At 41.6% G+C, this 23,070-nt stretch overlaps 2 protein-coding genes across 34 annotated transcripts in view; both read left to right on the forward strand.

Moving 5' to 3' along the window:
• LOC101168886 (stAR-related lipid transfer protein 13) overlaps nt 1-4,930 on the forward strand; it is a 57,611-nt gene extending 52,681 nt beyond the window's left edge. For all 5 annotated transcript variants that reach the window (XM_078930753.1, XM_078930754.1, XM_023962344.2 and 2 more), the window contains 7 exons: nt 65-263; nt 354-567; nt 660-774; nt 1,418-1,669; nt 1,884-2,101; nt 2,197-2,373; nt 2,447-4,930. In XM_078930753.1, coding sequence (XP_078786879.1) covers nt 65-263; nt 354-567; nt 660-774; nt 1,418-1,669; nt 1,884-2,101; nt 2,197-2,373; nt 2,447-2,564 — 1,293 coding nt within the window. In that variant the 3' untranslated portion in view covers nt 2,565-4,930. The remainder of the gene's footprint in view (nt 1-64; nt 264-353; nt 568-659; nt 775-1,417; nt 1,670-1,883; nt 2,102-2,196; nt 2,374-2,446) is intronic.
• A 12,486-nt stretch (nt 4,931-17,416) lies between these two features.
• nbeaa (neurobeachin a) overlaps nt 17,417-23,070 on the forward strand; it is a 101,152-nt gene continuing 95,498 nt past the window's right edge. For 24 of the 29 annotated variants that reach the window (XM_078930756.1, XM_078930759.1, XM_011483293.4 and 21 more), the window contains exon 1: nt 17,472-18,076. In XM_078930756.1, coding sequence (XP_078786882.1) covers nt 17,777-18,076 — 300 coding nt within the window. In that variant the 5' untranslated portion in view covers nt 17,472-17,776. Of the gene's footprint in view, nt 18,077-23,070 lie in introns of all 29 variants that reach the window. The other 5 variants (XM_078930762.1, XM_078930769.1, XM_078930775.1 and 2 more) reach the window with 1 other exon arrangement.

Consider the following 23,070-nt stretch of genomic DNA (forward strand, 5'->3'; position numbering starts at 1 on the left):
AATATTTTTTATTCATCACATTTTATTCATTTTATTCATTATTGCCCATCTGTTGTTCATTCAGGTGGGACTTTTTCGCAAATCCGGAGTGAAATCAAGGATTCAGGCTTTGAGGCAGCAGTGCGAGTCGTCTCCTGACTTGGTAAACTATGACGATCAGTCAGCATACGACATTGCTGACATGGTCAAACAGTTCTTCAGGGACTTGCCCGAACCTCTGCTGACAAGCAAGCTGGGAGATACCTTCCTCCATATATATCAGTGTAAGTCGTCTCATTGGACAAGGCAAACGTTATTCCAAATCTCAATATTCTGAGATAAACTTGATGCTTTTACCGTTTATTCATCATCAGACGTTCCAAAAGAGCAAAGGATGCAGGCTGTTCGAGCAGCCATTCTGCTAATGCCAGATGAAAACAGGGAGGTTCTGCAGATGCTGCTCTACTTCCTGCGGGATGTCACATCCTTGGTGGAAGAGAACCAGATGACACCGATGAACCTGGCAGTTTGTCTGGGACCATCCCTCTTTCATCTCAGCATATTAAAGAACGAGACTCTGTCACCAAGGTGAGAATACGCTAATGAAGAAAATAGTCAAACGTTTTTCCAGCAAGAATGCAATTTAGAAACGAAATCTGTGTCCCTTTCTATCCCTAAAGGTCAATCCAGAAGAAGTATGCTTCGGGTCGTCCCGATCAGAAAGATCTGAGTGACAACCTGGCTGCCACTCAGGGGCTCACGCACATGATCACAGAGTGCCAGCGTCTCTTCCAGGTCAGGATTAACTTGAGTTTTGTTATTTTTGTTCAAAAATGTATTTCAGCATGTTGCTCTTAAAGTTCTTCCTGACACCTGGTATTTTGGAAAATTTTCAGCAACTGTGTTTCATTAGTCCATTAAGGCTGGTGCTGGTGAATGTAAAATACAGAAATCAGTGCACATTTAAGAGTTTGTTAAGGTTTATCAGCTTTACTTTTTTTCCCCAAAAATCAGTTTTTTTTAAATAAAAAGCGAGGTTTAGAAAATGATGGTATTTAAAATCCTTATCCAGTTCTCTCCTAATCAAGTAATGTTGCTACTAGTTTATATCAATTTTTTTTACATAGTTATTCTTTTTCCCCTCATTTTCTTTTGGGTCTTCTTAAAGATTTTCCTCAATTTTATGTCATTGGATTCATAAATTCTGTAAGATTATTTTTCTTTATTGTAATGATTATTATTGTACGGGGGGAGCAAAATGCAGGATTAGATTATAAAAATACAATATTTATGACAAACAGTTTCAACTCGTGTTATTATTTTTAAATCTTTGTCATTTTTAGTCAGTTACTTAATTTTCTCATCATTTTTATTTTGAAGGATTTATTCAGAACTGATCTGTCCCCCCCCCCCCCCCCCCCCCCCCCCCTTATCCCAGATTCCAGAGGAGATGGTGACCCAGTCTCGAAACTCGTACATGGAGGCTGAGCTGATGGTGCCACCGCTGGATGAGCTTTGCAAGACTCATGAAGAGGAAGCGGTTGAGGAAGTGGAAGACGAGGATGAAGAGGGATCCTACCATGCACATTTAGAAGGTCTGATCCAAAACCTGCTGAAAGAGGCCAAAGATAAGAGCAAAGCCTGGGTGTCCCGCTCATTCTCTGATAACACCGAAATCGCATCTAAAAAGGTAAAGGCCCACAGATTCTTGAAGAACGTTACTGTTAAGGGGTCCAAAAGACCTTTAGGAACTTACTGCAGTGTTTTAGATTTATTACCTTTCATTATTTTTCTACAATTGTCTCCACTATAATCACAGCTGAGGCAAAAATGTGACTTTAAGTTTCGTGTTTTTGCCTAAAAGACCCATGCTTAATGTATTTGACTTTGAAAACATGTTTCAGGTTGAAGACGGTAACCCTCTGAGGCGCTGGCGAGTGTGTGTGGAAGTGTCGGCAGCTCCCACTGAGGTGCTGCAGCGGCTGCTCAAGGAGCGTTCACTGTGGCAGATGGATCTGCAGCAGGAGCGGGTTCTGGAGACGCTGGACAGACAGACGGACGTGTATCATTTCTCCTGCTGCAGCATGCCGCCTCAGCCCAGCTGTGACTATGTGGTACTAAGGTAGATTGACCTACAGAAATGATTTTTTTTTTTAAAATAGCACATTATTAGAGCTAAATCGGAGACCTGACCAATTGGATTTATTTTCTTCTCAGGTCATGGCGCACAGACCTGTGTAAAGGCTGTTGCGTGCTGGTGTGTGTCTCTGTGGAGCATGAAGACGGCCCCCGCTCCGCCGCCATTAGGGGCGTCGTTTTGGAGTCACAGTACCTCCTGGAGCCCTGCGGGACAGGAAGGACCAGGCTTACCCACATCTCCAGAGTTGACCTCAGGTGTGGAGTGATTAGAAAGCCAACGATTTTAATCCGACATGCAATTTTTTACCATTTTCTATTTTTGTTGCAGGGGGAGATCTCCAGAATGGTACAACAAGGCGTTCGGACACCTTTGTGTAAACGAAGCCCAAAGAATCCGCGCCTCATTCCTCTCTTCGGATGAAACGGGCGCTGAGGCCAAAAATTGAGTTCCAAATATCAACCTAAGCAGCAGGCTACATTCTTCTCATGGTGCTGAGCCACACTGGACTGAGTTTGTACACACAACAAGAGTTGATGCCATTTTGCTCTACATCTTTAGCTAACATCTATCCTCAACTTTCTCATGCCAAAACAAACAATAGATTGTCAAGGTTTCAAAAGTAGAGTCTCAAACCTTTCTCTGACCTTCAGTGAAGTCAGACGCAGTTTATGTTTCAATGGATATCAAGGTTTGAGGTCTTCAGAACCGATGATCTTCGCATGATACACAATGAATACACACCTTCTGATGACAACCCCAGTGGAGGTCACGGATGGAGCAGGGTTACTCCACAGTCTTCCATGTCAGCAGCTATGGCATCAATCCACCATGTTTCACAAACACTTTTTTACTTTTCTTTGTTTGATCTCCAAAATAAAAATGTAGGTAAAGACCCACTCCGATCACCTTTTGATCCATTGTCAAACCGTTCCCAGTGGTCTTTTAATTATGATTGGGCAGTTTGTAGCCCAAATCAAAAAACATGTTTCGCTTTCTAGGACATAGTTTCTGCAGAGCAACAGGATTTTAGTAGAAACACATCTTTAGAGTTGTGGGCGGGACTGTAGGCGCAGAGCATCTGCACCCTTCTTCCCTTCGTCATTGCTAACAGCTTGGAACAGGGAAGTAGTGGCCTTCCCAGCATGTTTTCTACGTCACAAATAGGCTCTTTTTTTTATGGCATTATCGCGTCTGCTCCTGATTCACAATTATTTGAATAGATAAATACTCTAAAATGCAGATAAATCTTAATTTTGTTAATATATTTCCTCCATCGGAAAATTGCCACAAGAACAAGTTAAACACCAAAAACATATTTTTTTTCTGAGTGGGTTTTTAAAAACTTGGTATAATCAGATTAAAAATAAACACGGGTTTAAAAAGCTGGTCAACGCTTACATGCCACAACATGTACAGACGTATCTATTATATATTAAGACTATTGTAAGTATTATTTATAAAATAACTTATGGACTTCCAAGCTATCAGTCATAGCTCGGCATAATTATTAATTTCTAATTGTTGAACAAGTTTTTTTCTTTCATTTATTATACAAGCAGTTGGCATCTTACCTCGCATTATTATACATTTTTCCCCTTTTTTATTTATGAAAAAAAAAGAAATCCTATTATTTTTTCAGTATCTTTGACAAAAAAAAAAATTCAAGGAAAAATGAACTAAACCATAAAAAATAGATCACTTTTTACAATAGTATGTATTTTGTTTTTACATATTTAAATTATGACATCATCTGCCTGGAATTTCAATGCCACTTGCACAATCACAATGCAATTAAAAAGCAGTTTAAACAGAAATAAAAAATAAAATTGTAATTTTACCTGTCCTGCAAAAGATGACAAGTCTGACTGATGCTATTTATGTTTTAGTTTATGAACTTACAAAACGTGAATAATATACAAGTGTTTTGCGATATGTGTCTGCACATATCCACATTTATAGAGTGCACTTATGCAGCAAATAACACAAAAAATAGTTCAAATGCTCAAGAGACAAATATCAGTGCGTCCAGGATATGTAATATCAAAGCTTTTTTGTTTCAGGAAAAATGAGGGATCGGAATCAGAAATCACCGGGTCCATAAACGTGCTTTAAAGCTCATTTATTTTCTAGTTCCTGTTTCTGGTGTTGATCTTATACTAGTGAATGAGGTGTTGCTTTAAAATTGTTGTCAGTATATGTCTGTATGTGGGGGTTCATGTTGTTTTTCCTTTTCTCTTTGGTGTTCTGTTATATAATGTCTAGGACATGTGACTATTTCACTGCTTCTGGGAAGCGTGTTTGAAATTAAGGATGAGTGCATGGTTGTGCCCCTGTATCTGCACTTCATGTATGGCCTGTACTGTAAAGATCTGCAGCGCTCTCTGTGCCATCACAGTTTTCAGGGTCTTCTTATCATATTGATATGCTGAAATGTGAATCTCTCACCCACCATCCTTATGAAGCAATAGCAGATTACAGCTTGCTCTGTTGTGGCCCTGCCTAGGCTCTTGTTGTTGTTGTTTTTTTCCGGGTGTTGCCAGCATTGCCACGGCGTTGCTGTGCCCTAATATCTGAACAGTGCCACCATAATCCTGCATGGATGCCTTTTGCAGGGGAGCTGTGTGTATGCGAGCGTAAATATGTTTGTAGGAGTGCAGATAATAGTGAGTGACTCTGACAAGTGAGCTCTACATGTCTGGAGAGGCTCCAAATGCAGCTGAGAGCAGGGCGACTCGTGCTTTTTAGATCTGCCAAAGTAAGAAAAAGGTTAAACTTTTGTTTTTACAGAAGAAAATAAAAAAATCTCAGTAATGTCTTTGTGTCCATTTTTTGCCATCTCTGTCAAATATTCTCATTATTCAGGACTCCAACTTGAAATATTCAGATAGAACATTTTTAATTAGGAGAGCTGTGGTTTTGGGGTTAAGTCAGGATCAGTTTAAAGTAAACGAAAATCCAGATTGTAAATTTGGAAAACAGACATTGTATTTAAAAAAAAAAAACAAAACAAAAAAACAGCTGTAGACTTGAAAGTATTGAAGGAATTATTAAAAATGTGAAAAAAATGTACATTTATATTTATATTCTTATATTTTATACTTGAAAAAGATTAAAAAATGAAAATTAGAATACTGAATAAAAAAGTAATCAACCTCAAACTGTTACCAAATGGAAAATCATTCATTCATTAATTCATTCATTCATTTTTTATTCCGTTTATTCCCTTTCGTGGTCACGGGGCTGCTGGAGCCTATCCCAGCCACTTGTGGGCGAAGGCAGGGAATGCCCTGGACAGGTCGCCAGTCTGTCGCAGCGTAAAATGTCCACAATCACACACCCATTTACTCTCACAATCACACATATGGACAATTTAGAGTTGCCCATGAAGCATGTTTTTGGATGGAAAAATTATGTTTATCTGAATTTTCTCATTTCCCTCCCTTTCAGTCATTAATTTATAGTTTCAATTCAGACCCTTTGGAGTTGATACATATATTTTGGATTCAGCTTTGACCCCAAGGGCCACTGGGAGACGATTGTCATTGGCTGACAGAGGTTATTGTAACATGATTTCTCCAAAATAGTGTCTGTTTGCTCGTGTCATCCCTGTTTTTTTATTTTTTTATTCAAGTCTCAAATTTGCAATAATTTTTTTTAATTTTAAGTTTTTGTTTGAAGTAAAAATTTTATATTTTTTCTTAAATTAGCAAACATTTTAAAATGTTTTTTTCAAATTTTCTGTATTTCCTTTAGGTTAAAAATGTTTTTTTCAAATTAACAGTTTTATCTTACAATTTTTTTATACTTTGTTTAGTTTACAATGTGGACATTGTAGTATAAAGCTGTTTTCAAATTTTCTTTTATTTTTCATATTTATGATCTGATTTTTCAATAACTTTAAACTGACCTTGATTTGACTCTTCAGATTTTTATTAAAACAAAATTCTAGTATTATAGAAATTAATAAGCTTAATATATGTTGCATATTTTTCATTTTATATTTTCTCAAACATAGGTTAAAATGTGTGTTTAAAATGTCTTTATTTGTATGGGACCCCTTCTGCTGCACCCATGTTTGCATATTTTGTGCAGAAAATGGGTTTAACCCTTGTGCTATCCTAGGCACTTTAACGTTGGGAGTTGGGTCATCTAGACCCACTAGACAGTGCTCTGAACCTTTTTTCTTCAATGATTTGTGAACCTCACTGGTGTCTATGGATTACATGAAATCTTTCCACCTTTATCCACCTTTCTCATGGTAGGGAGAACACGTCAAAGTAAGGGTGGGGTCAGCTAAGATAGCACAAGGGTTACGGCCTTTTATTTAGGGCATCCTTGAAAAAAAGTCTGTTTAAGAGGCAGTACTTGTATTTATTCTTCAAACTCTTAGTCTAAATTGTCCGCATACCTGTTGTTGTTTTCTTTATTGAAGATACAGAGCTTGACTTTTTGATATCCTCTAGAAAATCTGTCATTACATACAAAACTGAATATAGAATGTCCTATTTATGGGTTATTTATGCTATGCATTATTTTCCTTGGTTCTTGCTCCTATCATGTGGTGCTCTCAGCTTTAAACAATCTGAGTGGTTCTTCAAAGTATGCCGGGAAGTTATTTTTAGATTACTGAGTGGATGTGGAGTCCTCAGAGGAAAAGAGTGCTCCCCTTTAAGACATTTTTCCTCATCATCTTCTTTTGTCCTGTCAAGCAATGAATAGCAACTGGACCAGCACTACGATCAATACCCAGCCTCATTTACCTACTCTGTTATTGGATGGACTCTTGAATGTGCTTGAGTGCAGACACTACTTCCCCAAACCACCTTGTTTGAAAGTCCAAGCTTGTTAATTTTGAGACAACACAATCGCTTTACTTCAACTTCCACCTCATTTAACAAGTCAGTGGTTTAATCTGGAGTCGCAGCTCCTGAATGTCAATGATCTCCTGCACTGTGGGTGTACTTTTACTCAGCACATCCATGAACTCTGACAAACTAGGAGCATCCTGCTGCAAATGAGAGAAAAAAGTCTGACCCAAAAGGTATCATTTTTTTTCCTTAAATCCACTTCATACTGAACTAATTTTTATTACTTTTAATATTAAAACTGCTTCACCATTTGCATAGAATTCACAGTACTCTACACATTTCAGCAGCTTTAGAGGGACCTCTTTTGGAGAAAACAAGAAATTATACTTTATATTTTCATTAGAATTTATCATTTAAATTCAAAAAGTTGAAAGAGTTTTGTCCCCACTTTAATTTTTTTTTTTTTTTTTTTTTTTTTACCTTGTCCTGTCCAACAGCTGGGCAAACAGATGAGAGCTGAGGGCCTCTTGTGTTGGACATATTTTACTTTAACAAGAGGGGTTATTAATCTTCAGACAAACCAAAGGTATGTCTGAATAAACCCCTTTTGTAATTGAGGCCAAACTTTATTAATTTCAAACATGTTTGAAGATCTTTGGTGTTGGACCGGACGGAAAAGGAAAGAGGGGAAGAAGAGAGAGGGACGTTAGAGAGAGGGGGGGAAGGAGGGTGATAGTAGGAGGGGGAGGGGGATAAGACCATGAAGCAGCATAAAGCAACAAGTTTACTGGTTGTTAATCACCATGGTAAGGCTCAAATGCAGTACAAAAAGGGCGAGGCCTGTCCACACACACACCCAAGTGTCAAACACACCTGCTAGCTGCAAAAATGTCCATCTGTCGACATGTACACAAAACAGATAGTGCCCACACGCATACTTATGCCTTAAAACCAACTAGTGTGAAACATTTCAGTCATTCAGTCACGCAAACCGCCAGGGCAAAGGTGAGCCAACACCCGTGCTCAGGTGAGTACTCATGTTCTTCTAAAATGGATGGTGGAATGTGTAAAGAAGGAGGGAGAGCGCCCAGCCATCCCCACCCCAAGACCCCCACCGCAGCAGCAGCGGCAGCCGGAATCCCCCCCACGCCACACGGAAACCGGCAGGGAACAACCGCCGCTCGGGCGACCAAGCCCGCCACCCAGGCCAGGGCCAGCAGGACCGCCGCAAGGCCCCCAGAGCCAGAGAGCAGGGAGGCACGGAGGGAAAGAGAGGGCCGCCCCAGCCCAACCAGGAGAACAGCCCCCCCGCCGCGCCGGGAGAACCCAACGCAGGGCCCCACCGGAGAGGGACGCCCACAGCCCCAGACGAGCACCCCACCACCACTCAGGAGTTCTGGGCATCCAACCCCAGGTACGAGCCAGGACCCCCCAAGGGAGACCCGCTCCGCACTCCAGGCAGCCATCCGCCCGGCCCACGGTTGGTCCAGGGAGGAGCAAGGCAGGGGCCCGCCGCCCCCGCCCAGGAGGGGGGAACCCCGGGGAAAAAAGAGGACCCACAAGGGGTGTTGTAAATATGGCCCGACCAGGCTCGGCCACAGTTGGAAATTTGGCGGGGCCCAGCGCTCAGGAGCAAGGACCAGAACCCACCCCCCAGGGACACCAACACCCCCGGCTCAGATGTAATGTGAACCCCCCCACCGCGCGGAGAGAGCACCGCCGGGCCCAGGAAGCCGGCACCCCGGGGACACGGCCGCCGTTGCAAAGGGGCCCGTACCCCCCACCAGGGAAGAGGCAGGGTACAGATGGTCCTAGGTCCCACCTTCCTTGCAAAATGTGTGTGCGTGTATGTGTTTAAGAGGGTGTGTGTGTGCATGTGTGTGTGTTTATGTTGGGATGTATATATTGAGGGGGGAGGGGTGTGTGTACTAAGGGGGGTGCAGTTAAAATTGGCGGGTAGGGCACTAAGGGGACATCTCCTGATTACTCACAGTGATGTCCCCTCACCCCCCCCACCAAGGGGCCCTAAATGTCTAAGGTGCGGTTAAAATTGGCGGGTAGGGTGCTAGGAGGACATCTGCTGCTTGCTGGCAGTGATGTCCAAGCACCCCCCCTACCAAGGGCCCTACATGTCTAAGGTGCAAATAAAACCGAAAGAGGGGGACCCCACTCCATACGGCAACCATAGGAGGGGGGGCCACAGCCTAGTAAACCCCCCCCCCAAGGCTCATCGCAGGCTAAGCCCCCCACCCCCTCACCCTATTATGAGGTTATATGAGGAAGGGGGTAAGTTGGGGACAGCTGGTAGACTGTCCCCCGGTGGTCAAACAGCTGTCCCCCGCCCCCGCCCCCCCCCCCCCCCCCCCCAGCAAGGGGGCCAGGCCCACCCAGCCCAGGGGCCCCACCCCCGGAGGCGCCGACACCCCAGGCCCAGCACCACCCACCCCACACAGAGGGAGAGGAGCGAAAAAGCCCCGGCCCCCCCCCGGAGCAAGCCCAGGCCCCCACCCCCAAACGCCGGCCCTAGAAGAGCTCTGGTCAGGCCTCGACGGGACCGAGGCAGCCAACCGGCCGGGGAAACCGCCGATGGCCTCAGCGGAGACCCCGACCCGTCAACCCCCCCTGCCCCGTACCAATAGTGCCCCCCCCCTCCCCCAGAATGCCCCCCCACAGGACAGGGCCGACAAGACCCCCCACCCCACCCCACACCCAGAGCGCCCGGGGGCCCCAAGAGGGTTGTCCCGTCCCGCCCCAGAGCCAGGGAAGGGCTGATCCCAGCCCCAGGCGTAGATGGGAAGCCCATCCCGCGCCGCTGGGCCCCCTCCCCCGAGCAGCGCCCCCCGCCAACCCCCCCCAGCACAGGCAAAGGGACCACCCCCCCAAGCCAAGCCAGAACACAGCCCCACCCCCCCACCACGCACCCCCACACCCAAGCCCAGAGGGCCACGCAGCGCCCCAGCCCGCCCCACCCCGGCGCCGGACCCGACCCCCCGACCAACGGAGCCCCCACCACCCCCCGCCAGGCACCGGAGGCCCCGGCCCCCACCCCGGCCCACGGCAGAAGGGCAAGGAGCAGCGACGACCAGGCCCCCCCATCCCCTAAGTCATGGAGTCAGCTACGGGAGACCAGAGAGACCGAATTCTTTCAAAGTTACTTGAACCTTGGGCTGACATTTTTTCCAAGCTGATCTGATCAAGCAGCAGATTTCTGTGTTGACTTATATTTATATTTTTCTTGCTTTTCCAATTTATTAAAATAGTTTTTTTAGCAATGCAAAGAGTTATGAAAATGATAGAGCCTAATCCTCCTTCTACATCGATGGCACTCATGTCACCAAGCACACAAAGTGACGGTGAAGCTGTGATTGAAACCTTAAGCCAGACTGATAGATCGGCACATACCTGCTGCCAGAGAGCCTGGACAGGCGTGCAGAACCACAGTGCATGCATGTAATTGTCGGGTAGATTACTGTCACAGTGCTGACAAATGTCTGAGTTGCTGAGACCCATCTTGAACATCCTCTGTCCAGTGTAGTAAATTCTGTGAAGGGTTTTAAAATGGATTAGCTGCAGATTTGGACTTTTTGTCAGTTTAAAGGTGTTTAGACAAAGTTCTGACCAAAAGCTTTCATCTGTGCTGATGCTCAAATCCGCATCCCATTTTGTTGTCGGAAGTGAAATGTTATTATCTAAATTACATAAAAGTTTGTATATTTTGGAGAGAGTTTTATTCATTGAGAAATTGATCAGAGTGGTAACTACATCTGGTAGCTTTAAATCGTTGTCTCTGTATTTAAATTTTTTAGTAATACTTGATTTAAGTTGCTGATATTCCAAGAAGTTATTTATTCCATGTTTGTCTTGAAGTTCCTGGGGAGTTATGAATCTTCTATCAATAATTATATGCTCTAGATGTTTTATGCCCCCTGCTTGCCAAGCTGGGAAGTGGATAATTTTTTTGTTTATGAGGATGTCTGGGTTGTTCCAGATGGGTGTCATTTTGCACGGTTGAATTGATGATTTTGATATTTTGAGAAATTCCCACCAGGCTGTTAAAGTGGCGTTTATATTAATACTTTTGAAACAATCCTGTTTTTTAACTGTTTGGCTAATAAATGGAAGATCTGACAGGTTGATCTTTCCACATAACGCCTGTTCCAAGTCTAACCATGAGTTGGTTTCTGGATTATTTTTTAACCATTTTAAGATGTATTGTAATCTATTTGAAAGAAAGTATTTGTGGAAATTAGGTAATTCTAATCCTCCACAGCTTTTTGCAGATTTTAAAGTTTTTAGACTAATTCTTGCAGGTTTATTGTTCCATAAAAAGCTTGATATGGATGAGTCTAATGTTTTGAACCATTTTAGTGGCGGTTGTGTGGGAATCATTGGGGGGAAAAATTGATACCTAGATATTTGATATTTCCTGATTTAACTGGTATTGTGAGTCTTTGCTCCGCATTATTGTTCAGTGGTAATAAAACAGACTTATTCCAATTAATGGAATAGTCTGATATAGAGGAGAATTCATTAATGATTGTTGCCGTTTCATTTACAGAATGTAAATTACTTAAAAACAGTAATATGTCATCTGCATAGAGACTAATTTTATGATGGCTGTGTTTGGTTTTAATTCCTTAAATGCTCTCATTCTGTCTTATTGCTGCAGCTAGAGGCTCAATAAATATAGCAAAAAGAGAAGGAGAGAGTGGGCAACCCTGTCTGGTTCCTCTTCCAAGAAAAAACCTGTTGGAAGTCTGTTTATTAGTTCTAACTGATGCATTGGGGTTGTGATATAATATTTTGATCCATTTGATGAATGCTTCTCCAAAACCAAACTTATGGAGGGTGGCAATAAGGAACTTCCAGTTTACTCTGTCAAAAGCTTTTTCAGCATCCAGTGATAGTATGGTCATTTCCTGGTTGTTAATGGTGGCAAAGTCTATTATATTAACAAGTCTTCGGAGATTGTCATCCGAGTGTCTGCCTTGTCCCCACTTTAAGATTTATTGTAATATTTTGCATAATATGCTGCATGGTACCAAAATACAACATGACAAAATGTTTCAAACGGAATTTTTCCCATTCAATTTGAAGGATTTTTATTTGATAATTTCAGGGTAATTTACTCTTGAGAATTTTTAGAGATTTTACACCATTTAATTTAGTTAATCTGCATTGGAAGATGTTGAATGTCCTAATTCTAATCATTTATGTTATTCCAACTCAATAAAACCATTGTAGCTACAATAAAACCCATTAGAATTATTTTTTCCAAGGGTGTTTAAAATGTCATTAAATTACAACAACCCTTAAATTGTATATATATATATATATATATATATATATATATATATATATATATATATATATATATATATATATATATATATATTATATTTACATTTTTTTTTCTAAATTAAAGGAATATAAACTCTGACTTTGATTAATAGGATGATCGTGTTGGTTTCTACTTTCAGATTTTAGTTGATCAGTTAGTATTATAGAAATGTTAAGGTGTTCCACAATCACTCCCCATCAATCAATTGTAACTATAAACAAGAAACCAACAGCCTATATTTATACTACACTAAATAAATATGATCATAGACAGGATCGAGGAGGTCCTCGAAGTATTTCTGCCATGGTTTGCCAGAATTGCACATGGCCGATTGATGGTTCTCTGCAAGGTTTTTGCCTCTACAACTCCCTGCTTGGACTGGTAATACTTGTCAGTTTATTTGGGGATCTTACAAGCCAGTGAGGTTTGACAGAACTCTATTAGGTTGATGGCATCGTTATCTTCCCTTGCTTACTACTTGATCAGCTCCAGAATGGACTTGTCTAAACCCTCACGAGGAGTTGGGATTAAAACACAAAGAGGTGAGCCCAACTAACTCAAACTCAGGGGTTTTAACCCTTGTGCTATCTTAGATGACCCCACCCTTACATTGACGTGTTCTCCCTACCATGACAAAGGTGGATAAAGGTGGAAAGATTTCATGTAATCCATGGACACCAGTGAAGATAGTGCAGGGGTGTCAAACTCATTTTGGTACGGGGGCCATATTCAGCCCGTCTGATCTCAAGTGGGCCAGCCCATAACATAAAAGCAAAATAACAGCTTTGTTTTAGTCTTTTTTACTCAATTTGAAAAAATGCCTCAACCAACATAGTAGCCATAATCACTTGGGGCCAATGGATCTTGAATAAAATTAATTTCAATTAAAAAAAAGTTGGTCTATTTAATTTTATACAGACTGAATATTTTACATCTGACACTGAAGCAATCCAGAAACATTTCTTTATGGTAAGTCCCTTAATGGTGCTGAATGTAATATTCTTTGAACACTGCAACCTGTTGATGACATACCAAGCATGGGGGTTTTGCATTCAGCTTCGTGAAAGAAAAAAAAAACTGTCCATTTTTCCTAGAAATCTCTTCACTTTACTTCACTTTTTGACAACATTTTGGTCATTAGGGTGTTGCTACTGATCATCCTTATAGCAAGATAACAGCGGTAAGGCTCATAGGGAACCAAAGTGTATCTTACCCAGAAACAGAGCTGTTAGGTTTCACTTTTGGCACGTGCAGAGATATGCTGTTTCACCTGTTTTGCCTTTCCTTTGCTCCCCCTAGTGGCGGAATTGCGCATTTCGGTTATTTCTTTAAAAAATCATAACTCGCCACAGGAATGGACTAGAAACGTACTTTCTTTTTTATTCATCCTTACAATTTTTACTCTTCATGTCTGGGCCGGACTTAACCACCTGGCGGGCCAGATACGGCCCGCGGGCCGTATGTTTGACACCCATGGTCTAGTGGGTCTAGATGACCAACTCCCAATGTCATCTAGTGGGTCTAGATGACCAACTCCCAATGTTAAAGGAGAGATATTCAAATAGCTTCTAGTCTGGTTTGTCCTCTGAACCCATCTGCCATTTGTGATCCTATTCAAGCTATCAAACCCCCTCCATCACGTTAAGGTGGCGATTCATGAAGGAATTTACAAAATATCAGTTCTCAAACTACCAGACATGATCTAAACTGATGCTCCAGCATCCAATCATACACTTTATATGGCCTTCTTATGGCTCAATATGACATGCTTTTCATCTGTAAAAGTTTTTTTTTGAAAGTTGACTTTTGAATTACATAATTTAAGAAAAGGAGAAACTGACAAACACATCTGACACCACATCTTTCATCTCCAGTCGTTAGAAACTCATTTTCTCACAGGAAGAAAGCTGGAAAAACAGATGTCCCCTGGGGAAGATTAATCTGCTTTCTACCAGATAACCGTGATAAAATCATTAATGAATAAATGTTTCCAACATGCTGATAGTCGTTGGTGCAGGTATGCTTTCACATCCGCCTTAATACCGTCAAATTGTGAACATAGGAATATACAATGAAGAAGAGAGTCAACAACTCGTGAATCACAATAAGCAAAGCAACAGCTGCGACTCAGGAGCTCCACATTCTACTCCAACTTTAAACTCCTACAGCACCATCAGCCTGCAAGAATATTTTCCTTTACCTCTTGTGCTATCTTAGATGACCCCACCCTTGCATTGACGTGTTCTTCCTACCATGACAAAGGTGGATAAAGGTGGAAAAATTTCATGTAATCCATGGACACTAGTGAGGATCACAAATCATTGAAGAAAAAAGGTTCAGAGCACTATCTAGTGGGTCTAGATGACCCAACTCCCAATGTTAAAGTGCGTAAGATAGCACAATGGTTACAATGTACATTTTCTGAGGTTTGTTTTGATTTAGAAATCAAACAAAACAGAGGATCTCTACAGATCCTCATTGAGCTTGTTAGTCTTGGACAGAGTTTTCTCATGGCAAAAGTGATGTTTTTAACCTGATTTATTTTCCCGAAATCTAATAAAATAATTTACTTTACAAATCACACAGGAAGTTTCAAACTGGCTAAATTGTTGTCTCTGTGATCAGTTAATTTCTCTGTCTCAAGCCCACACACACGCTCACAGAGACACTGAATACACATGAATGCTCATTCGCTCAAAGCCATCTTGATGATGACTCACATGGGTCCATGAAAACAGGAAGTTATTACCTGTTTCTGCCTGTGTCTGAGGTCATCGCTGAGCATCAACGAGTCTGCTAATGATTGAGCGACTCTGAAGAGAATATACTAATCAAAGAATGATAGTCCGTAGTTATTTTTTTCAGTTTTATACTGGTACTGCATATCGCAATAGAGAAATTCTTATATTTTTGAGTAGGCAAAGCTTGTCTGACAGACGTCACATTTGCTGTACCTTCTCTGCATGATCCCTGCTGAGTCTCATTCCCTTCTGAAGCCCTGTGACTCAAACCCACACAGGACGCAAGCGGGCTCCCCCGCCTCACGTCTCCACTCAGGTATTCTCCAACAGAGAAAAATAACTGCCTGTCTCCAGGTAATGCATCCCTGCCAGGAGTGCAAAAGAAAGGAAAGGTGGGATGTGGGAGAGAACTGACAGCATGAGGAGAGGAAAGACATGAAGAACAGATGTGAAGAACGTTAATGTCTTCACATGAAGACCTCAGTGGCTCCCAAAGGGACCCTTTGTGGCTTAGAGAGAATGCTGCAGAGGCAGGCCTTTGTCTGAAAACAAAGATAATTGTGTTTGTGCATGAAAGAGCTTCTACGTTTTGAGCATTTGCATGTCCATGAGCTACGTTTGGGCTTGGAAAATAGTTTCTCCATATTGTGAAGGAAGTGCATGCTACTCTTTGATTGTCTGAGTTCCTTTGTGCTTCAGATTGTCCAGTTGAAAAGAAAAATGTGCCATTCTGGATGATTTCAAGTGAGCGTGCATGGAAAACATCGTCCTCCTCCAGCTCGGTCCTGTTGTCACTGGTCAGTTTTTCAAGAAGACGAAGAGTGAGACATCCAGAAGACATCTCTGCCTGTGTGGAATTGCTCTCAGACAAACATAGACAGAGTAACAAATCAGCTTCTATAGCAACCTTGTTAATGGGAATTCTACCCAGCAGATGTGTCCTGTGGAAGAACACATGGTGCGCGAAACAGGCTTATGTACACGTACACACACACACACACATGCACACACACAGACGCACACACACACATACAAGCTAACAACTCCTTGCAGAAACTCATCAGAGGTGTGTGTGTGTTTGTAAAAGACTGCCTGGATCAATGTGTCAGTGCTCAAAGACACCCAAGTGAGTTCATGACCTAAAAACCGAAAGAAAAAAACCTTTTAAACACAATGAGCTTTACAGCAGCTCTTTACATCAACTAAACCACATGATTGTGGAAAATATTAATAATAATAAGAGTATTTTGCTCATGTGGAAAGTTTTGTCCACTAAAATTTTCAATTTCAACTTTAAATATTTACAACAATAAACAATTTTTGATTGCACATTTTCTCTATTTTCACTGCTGCTGTCATTTTTAACTATATCCCCATTTTTTGCACGGCCACCTTGGATGTCAAAAAAGCTGCCAAACAAGTAAAATGTATGATTATTATTGTTATTAGAGAGTTGGAGAGTTGGGAAAAAAATGTTGGTGCAGGGGATTAAGTGTAATCTGTTGGTCCTTTATAGTTAGTACATTGACTTTTATAAAACACTGTTAAAGCTCCTTAGGCACACATTGTACTGTGAAATACAAAGCAGCAGGACTAAATTTAGAGAAATGGTGGTGTCCATCAGAGGCGCAACATTTTCTAACAAGATGCCTGATCAAATCCGAAACTGAAAGTTATGGAAGATTTAAACAGTTTTAGAGTGGTTAAAAACAAACATGTACTGGTACTCTTTAAGGACAATGTTTTTATGGTGGAGAACATAAAGAAAGTTGATCTCAAAACTAGCATATCTGAGTTTTTCCTTCTTTACATGGCTGTGAAGAACAGAGGAAATAATACAGTTTGAAAAAGATGATCCTTCAGGCACCACCATTCCAGAGTTTTTGTGTTGTTGTTTTTAATGTATACATTCAAGTTTTGTGGTCTACTTATCTGTTTTATGTTATAGAACTCCGTATTTCCCTTTGTTTATCATTGTTTGATTGAAATCTCTATTTTGTTTGTACCTGCCTTAAAACAGCAGATTAAAAATGATTAATATGCATTATCCTAATGTATTCAGAATAAAATTGGATTTGTTTGCCCCTATAAAATTAATTTTTCCCCCCCAAGAGCAATGTTTAACCTATAAGAACCCAGAACCATTTTCCTTGAAAAAACAAACAATGTAGAATACACTACAAACCAGGACCACTACACCCATTTCTGGTATTTTTTTGTTAAACTGATGTCACCATATGTTCTTACAGGTTAAATTTCACAGAAAGTGTGTGTGTTTTAAACCTTTTTTTTATGATAAAAAAGCATAAATGCAGTTTTCTGCACTAATCCAAGCATGGATAGTTCCGTTATTCCGCCTCAGCGCTTAGCATTGGAGTACGCATGCGTGAGTAAAGCGCGCTACCGCAGACAGGGGGCGTCAACATGTCTCCTTCATTCCCGCCGCACTGACTGCAACCTGCACTGCGACCAGAGGGGGAGACAGACAGAGCAGAGTCAGGGACTTGCTACCATTCTGTCAAAGTCTCCATCATTTTCTGTTTTGTTTTTTTATTTATCCACAGCTTTATGAATCTCTACACATTTTTTCGGGATTACATTCATTTCGGAGGAATTTGAAAGGCGCCGCTTCCTCTTTGGTTGGGTTGTTTTCCTGTCCTGCGCAGTGGATGGTCTTTGAGCAGCGGCAACGGCAGACGCCCGGGCTTGTTGAGCAGGTGTGAGAGACAGCGGGGACCGCTCCTCTCCTCCCTGTTTCCAAGGGGAAATGTCGAGCGAGAAGCCGGTTTCAGCACCACCGAGCTCCGCTTCCTCGCTCGCGGACTCTGACTCCCATCTTCCGCTGGGCTTCTCCTGCCCGCCGCCGCCTCAGGTCGCCGCGGGCGCTGGCTCCGGCTCCACCGCGGAAAGGATGGTGTCTGCGGCCGGCTCTATGGTCCTCCCCGCCGGGGTGATCAACCCCGCGGTTCCGATCAGGAATATCCAAATGAAATTCGCCGTGCTGGTGGGCCTGATCCAGGTCGGGGAGGTTAGCAACAGGGACATCGTGGAGACGGTTCTCAACCTGGTGAGTGAAAGTGTAAAAAATATATATATATACTGAAAGGAAGCCATGAAAACAGTAGAATCACTGCGCACGAGCCGCTATGTTTTATTTACGATGCTACTCCCCGTTTGTGTGGCTTTCAGAGGATGATGTCATTTGTTTGTGCGGGAGATGAAGCCAAATGATTAAAAAAAGAGGAGAAGGCATTGCAGAGGACAGAGATGGAGGCATAAAAAAGTGTAATAATGAAAAGCAAGGAGAGGATGAATGGAGCATGTGACCCCACCACGGCTCTGATGGGAGTCCAGCCACCAGCCATTGTTGACTAAGCGACCCGTCTCCTGCAGGTTGCATCCATAAAAGAGAATCCTTCTCCTTAGGCTGGAAATCTGGCAATTATTTCTTCTGACCCCTAAAATGTACTTTGAGGTGATGCGGGGAGCAACAGACGGGCTGCGGTGTTGCGCACCACCGCCTGCCCGCCTTACGCCGTTTTACATCAACCCCTGCAGGTTCAAAACCCTCAAACGGATCGGACAAAGGCCGGCTAGCTGCGCGCTATGCATCGACATATGCATGCGTATGGCTCTCCATTACGCACAGGCCTATTGTTGGAAGCAGGGCCGCGCATTCCGCGCGCAGGAGCGGGATGGATCGGTGCTGCTGTGGACGCATGTCTGGGGTTTTGCTGCGCGGACATTGGGGGTTGCCACCCCATCCACCTCCACCTCCCTCCCCTTCCTTCTTGAGGGGGTCTTCACAGTCTGTCAGGGGGTTGAGGCGGCGATGCTGGGCCTAACAACATGAAAGGATTTAATCCAGCTGCTGACATGAGGGCTGTTATGAAACAGATGGGCGAAATGTACAGCAGACGTGATGCTTTTGGAGGTTATAGGACGTTTGTAGGATGATATACCCACCTATCCACACAAGGAAGAGGTTATGGATGCAACCCCTACCCTCCTTTCATTCTCAAGGGGTTTTCTTCTCTTTTTTCTTAAATAAATTGTGTTTTCAACTTGAATTCTGTAGAGACGGACTATTTTAGGGTTTCATTTGGCCTATTTACTGCCTGGAAGCTGGGAGCAAGGCAGCCTGGGCCATTTTTCCTCTCAGTCAGGCTGGTGGAGCCATTGCTGATTTAGGCTCCAGTGGATTTTATGGCACTACACCCAAAGGAGCATATAGGTGCTTCGTACTGTTGCGACCCCATGCCGATGGCCACCCATTGTGCTTCACGGTCTCCTCACTTCACTCACGGAGGAGCGGAGAGGAGTGATGCTTCATGCACAGGCTGCTTTGGCAGGCAGCGCCATGCATTAAAAGCAGGTGGAGAGAGGGGGTTGAAGGGGGTGGGGAGAGAAGGAGGAGGAGAAGAGAGAGTGGAGGAGGAGGAGGTAGTAGGATGCTGCAGTGGCTATGTGCTCTGAAATCACCAGCTGATGCAGAGGATGAGGCTCCATGTCGGAGACCACCGGAAACTCATCAGATCATCCACCTCGCCAGCTTTTCCCCTCACAGACACCTACGTCTATCCACGGCGTTTCATTTTAAACGCCACCCTGACGTAATAAGGCGCAAAGGCCAAAACAGGCAAATGAAAGCGGTATGTGTTGTTCCTGCAAAGCTTTACTGGCTAAATCCTGAATCGAACAATCGGTCCTGGGTTGCAGGGCTGCCAATTGCGAAAGCCTGTTAGGGGATTCTGTTGCCCGGCTCTTTAATTAAAAGAGTTGAAACAATGAGGTGCAGAGGCATGAAACCTCAGCGGTCATGCTGCTGCTGCTACAATGAGTCCACTGTGACCCAAATACGGATCCAATATTCATTGACAATGTGGGAGACCGCCGCAGCCCCTTCTGTGTCCACCATGGCTGCATTGATTAGACCCCACTGCAGTGTTGACGTGAAGATTAGATGTCAGGTCCATGTCCAAAGCAGCAACACGTTTTTTTTTGTTCTAAAGAGTTGGATACTTTAAAAATCTAACGTCTGTCGACATCATCCAGAATCGCCGGCTTGTTTTGATTCTGTAGTTGTTTATTTGTGGAGTTACTCAATATTATATTTGATAAAAACAAAAGCATTAAAGCTATAATCATTTTCCTATATGTTGGTGGGAAGGTGCTCAGCTATTAACAACAGTGCAGCATCACTGTTGTCACGGCAACACTGCTGTTTGACTGCCAGCTTCCAGACGTTGGACCACCTGGCGTTGTCGTCCGCTTCCGGACTTCTCACTCTGCTTTGTTCTCTTTTTTCTTTTTTTTTTTTTTTTACATTTTAATTATTTCTCTATCTGTGCAACTTTCTATAAATATGAGGATGTGCATCGACTGAGAAACTTGGAAGAAGGTAAAAAAAGGAAATAATTTAGGCTCCATCGTTTAGAATAATTAGTGATTAAACAGAGCTTCTGTGCAGATGGGTGACAGTAATTTAGTGGATTGTTAAATTTCCCAGGAGAGCTCTGCTCAGCTGACATCGAATGGCTTTGTGGGCTGCAGTAAGCAACTCACTGTTCATGTATATAGTGAAGACCACAATAGCAGACTTTTTTCAAATATTTTCATTAATGACTAGTTTAAGTGAGTACAAGTAGATTTAGTGGACTTTCTTAACTAATCTGTTTAACCCCAGGATGTGTGGTGATGAGTGGGGTTGGACCAAGATATCATTAAAAAAAATCCTATAATTTGTTAATATACAGGTTTATAAATCTATCTACACGTAAACACAGGGAGGACATTACCCTACCACTTAGTTTAGGGCTGATTTAGGTCAGAAGTTGTACTTATACAACTAAAATCCTATTTCTCATGATGTACTTTGCAAACCAAGATAAGTAAAAGAAAGTAAAGGTAATAAAAATCCTCAGAATTAAAAAGAAGAGTCATCAATAGCGTTCTTAAATGATGTGAAGGTGGTTTGATGAAGGAAAGAGCTTAAATGATCAGTTACTGTTTACAGAATAAATGAAAACAAAAAGACCTAAATTGAATAAATTGATAAAAATGTTTTGCTATAAGATTGTAAAAACCCATTTAAAGCTAAACAGAATTGATACCTTTTTTTTCAGTTTTGATAGTGATAATTTAATCTTTAATATCTCTCTATGCCACAAATTTAGTTTTCTAAATGCGTCCACACAAATAAAAAATACCTTTAAAATGATTTTATTTCTGCAACAAACACACCTGAAATCTTTTTGCAGCTTTTCAAAATAAATATTTAAAATATTGAAGATTTTAAAACTTAAATGACAAAATGTACTTACATTTTCGGACAAAGTAAGTATAATTTAGAATGTAACATCCTTTTGCATAAGATTTTATGTTTTTGTTTTTACAACACATACTTGCATCTTAAAAGTTGAAAAAGTAATTTCTAGCATTAAAAGAAAATTTTTTTTCCAAAGAAAGGTTTGCAGTTTAGCTTTGTTGGCAGTCATCCTTTCCTTCTTTTTTTGATAACACTTATTGAGGTAATATGTAATCGGATGGACTGAACAATTTAGTGATTCTTCCTTATGAATCTCTAGATTAAAATTCCAAACCTTGGGATTAAACCGATCTCTGAGTGATCATTAAATGACACCATTGATATTTTTTAAATTTAATGATCTTCCCCTATATATGGTATTTACTAAAGTTTTCTGAAATATAAAATACAAAGAAAGTAGCATCCTGTTTGCACCTAACAAATAGTTCGCTTTTCGTGAAAAAAGCGATCCAAATCGGAAAAAAAGACAAGAATTAAGGACTATAAACTGGTTAATATTTATTTCTTTTGTAGATGACCATGGTATAAGCGGGTCAATGGCCTTCAAAGTGTGCATTATCACTTTTTAACGCACTTCGCGGAAGCAAAGGTCCGACTCGGTTCAGGCTTCAACGGTGTGCGTTAAAATGTGATAACGCACACTTTATTGCCCATTAACCCTTAAATATTTTCTGGCAGTCGACCTGTTTCCATCTTTTATCAATAACATTTGAGGCTGAATTGTTGAAGCAACATTGAATTTGATGGACTCTAATTTACAATGTAGTAATATTTCTTGTTGTTGGTTTGAAACCAGTGTGAACTCTTGGATCGGCACAACCTTTAAATGCTGAATCATCATTTGCAACACAAAGTGCTTTTTTTTCTTTAATCATGTAATGATGTTGAGTCTTTTTAAAGTTAAATAACTATCTTCTGTATCTACTGTAACCCCTAAAAATTTTGAAACAGAAAAAATCTAGAGAAATTTTAACACATAAAAAATAGCATTTTTGCCTCAAAATTGTTTATAAAAATGCTTGTATCTAATACCGGAGGCTAAGCTAGACTGTCTTTAACACTTGTTGTAGCAAATTGGATTGGATGGACTGAACCAATAGATTATTTTTTATGATCTAGTCCTTTTTTCTGTTTTTGGTTCTAAACCCATGTTGAATATTGGATTGGTGCATCCCAATAATGGTGACAGTTTGATTCAAGCTGATCTGCTGAATCATCATTTACAACAAGAAGTGCAATATGTTTCCTTTTTATCATTTAGTGTAAAAAATGTTGCAAGTTTAAGTTCTAAACAATTCAGTACTGTTTGGTTTTCCCTGTAAGCATGTGGTAACACTGGCTTTCAGTCCATCAGTGTTTCCTTAAAGGCCCACTCTGATGTTTTTTGTGTTTTTAAGATTTTCTTATAGAATTGTTCTGATGATGGTGGACATAAAGAAAAGCATGAAATTGCATTTCTAAGACTTTCTTTCTTCAAATTGTTGTAAATCAGTAGCAGATAAAAAGAAGGCATTTGTGATGCATAAAAAACCACAAGCTCCCTGCTCTGTCCTAAGCTGATGCATTCACTGACAAATAGATCTACGTACGTATTTGTTTTCTTTGTCTGAGCTGGCATCTGACGTAAAAACTGGATAGCTCTAACATTGCTCGCCATGTATTTTGAACTGGTAATGTTAGGTTGAGGTTGTGAGGTGCTGGGAGCTAGTGGGAGAGCATGTAAACAGAGAGCT

The sequence above is a fragment of the Oryzias latipes genome, chromosome 14 (assembly GCF_053564925.1).
Source record: "Oryzias latipes strain Hd-rR chromosome 14, Olatipes_Hd-rR_3.1".
In the NCBI taxonomy this organism is placed as follows: Eukaryota; Metazoa; Chordata; class Actinopteri; order Beloniformes; family Adrianichthyidae; genus Oryzias; species Oryzias latipes.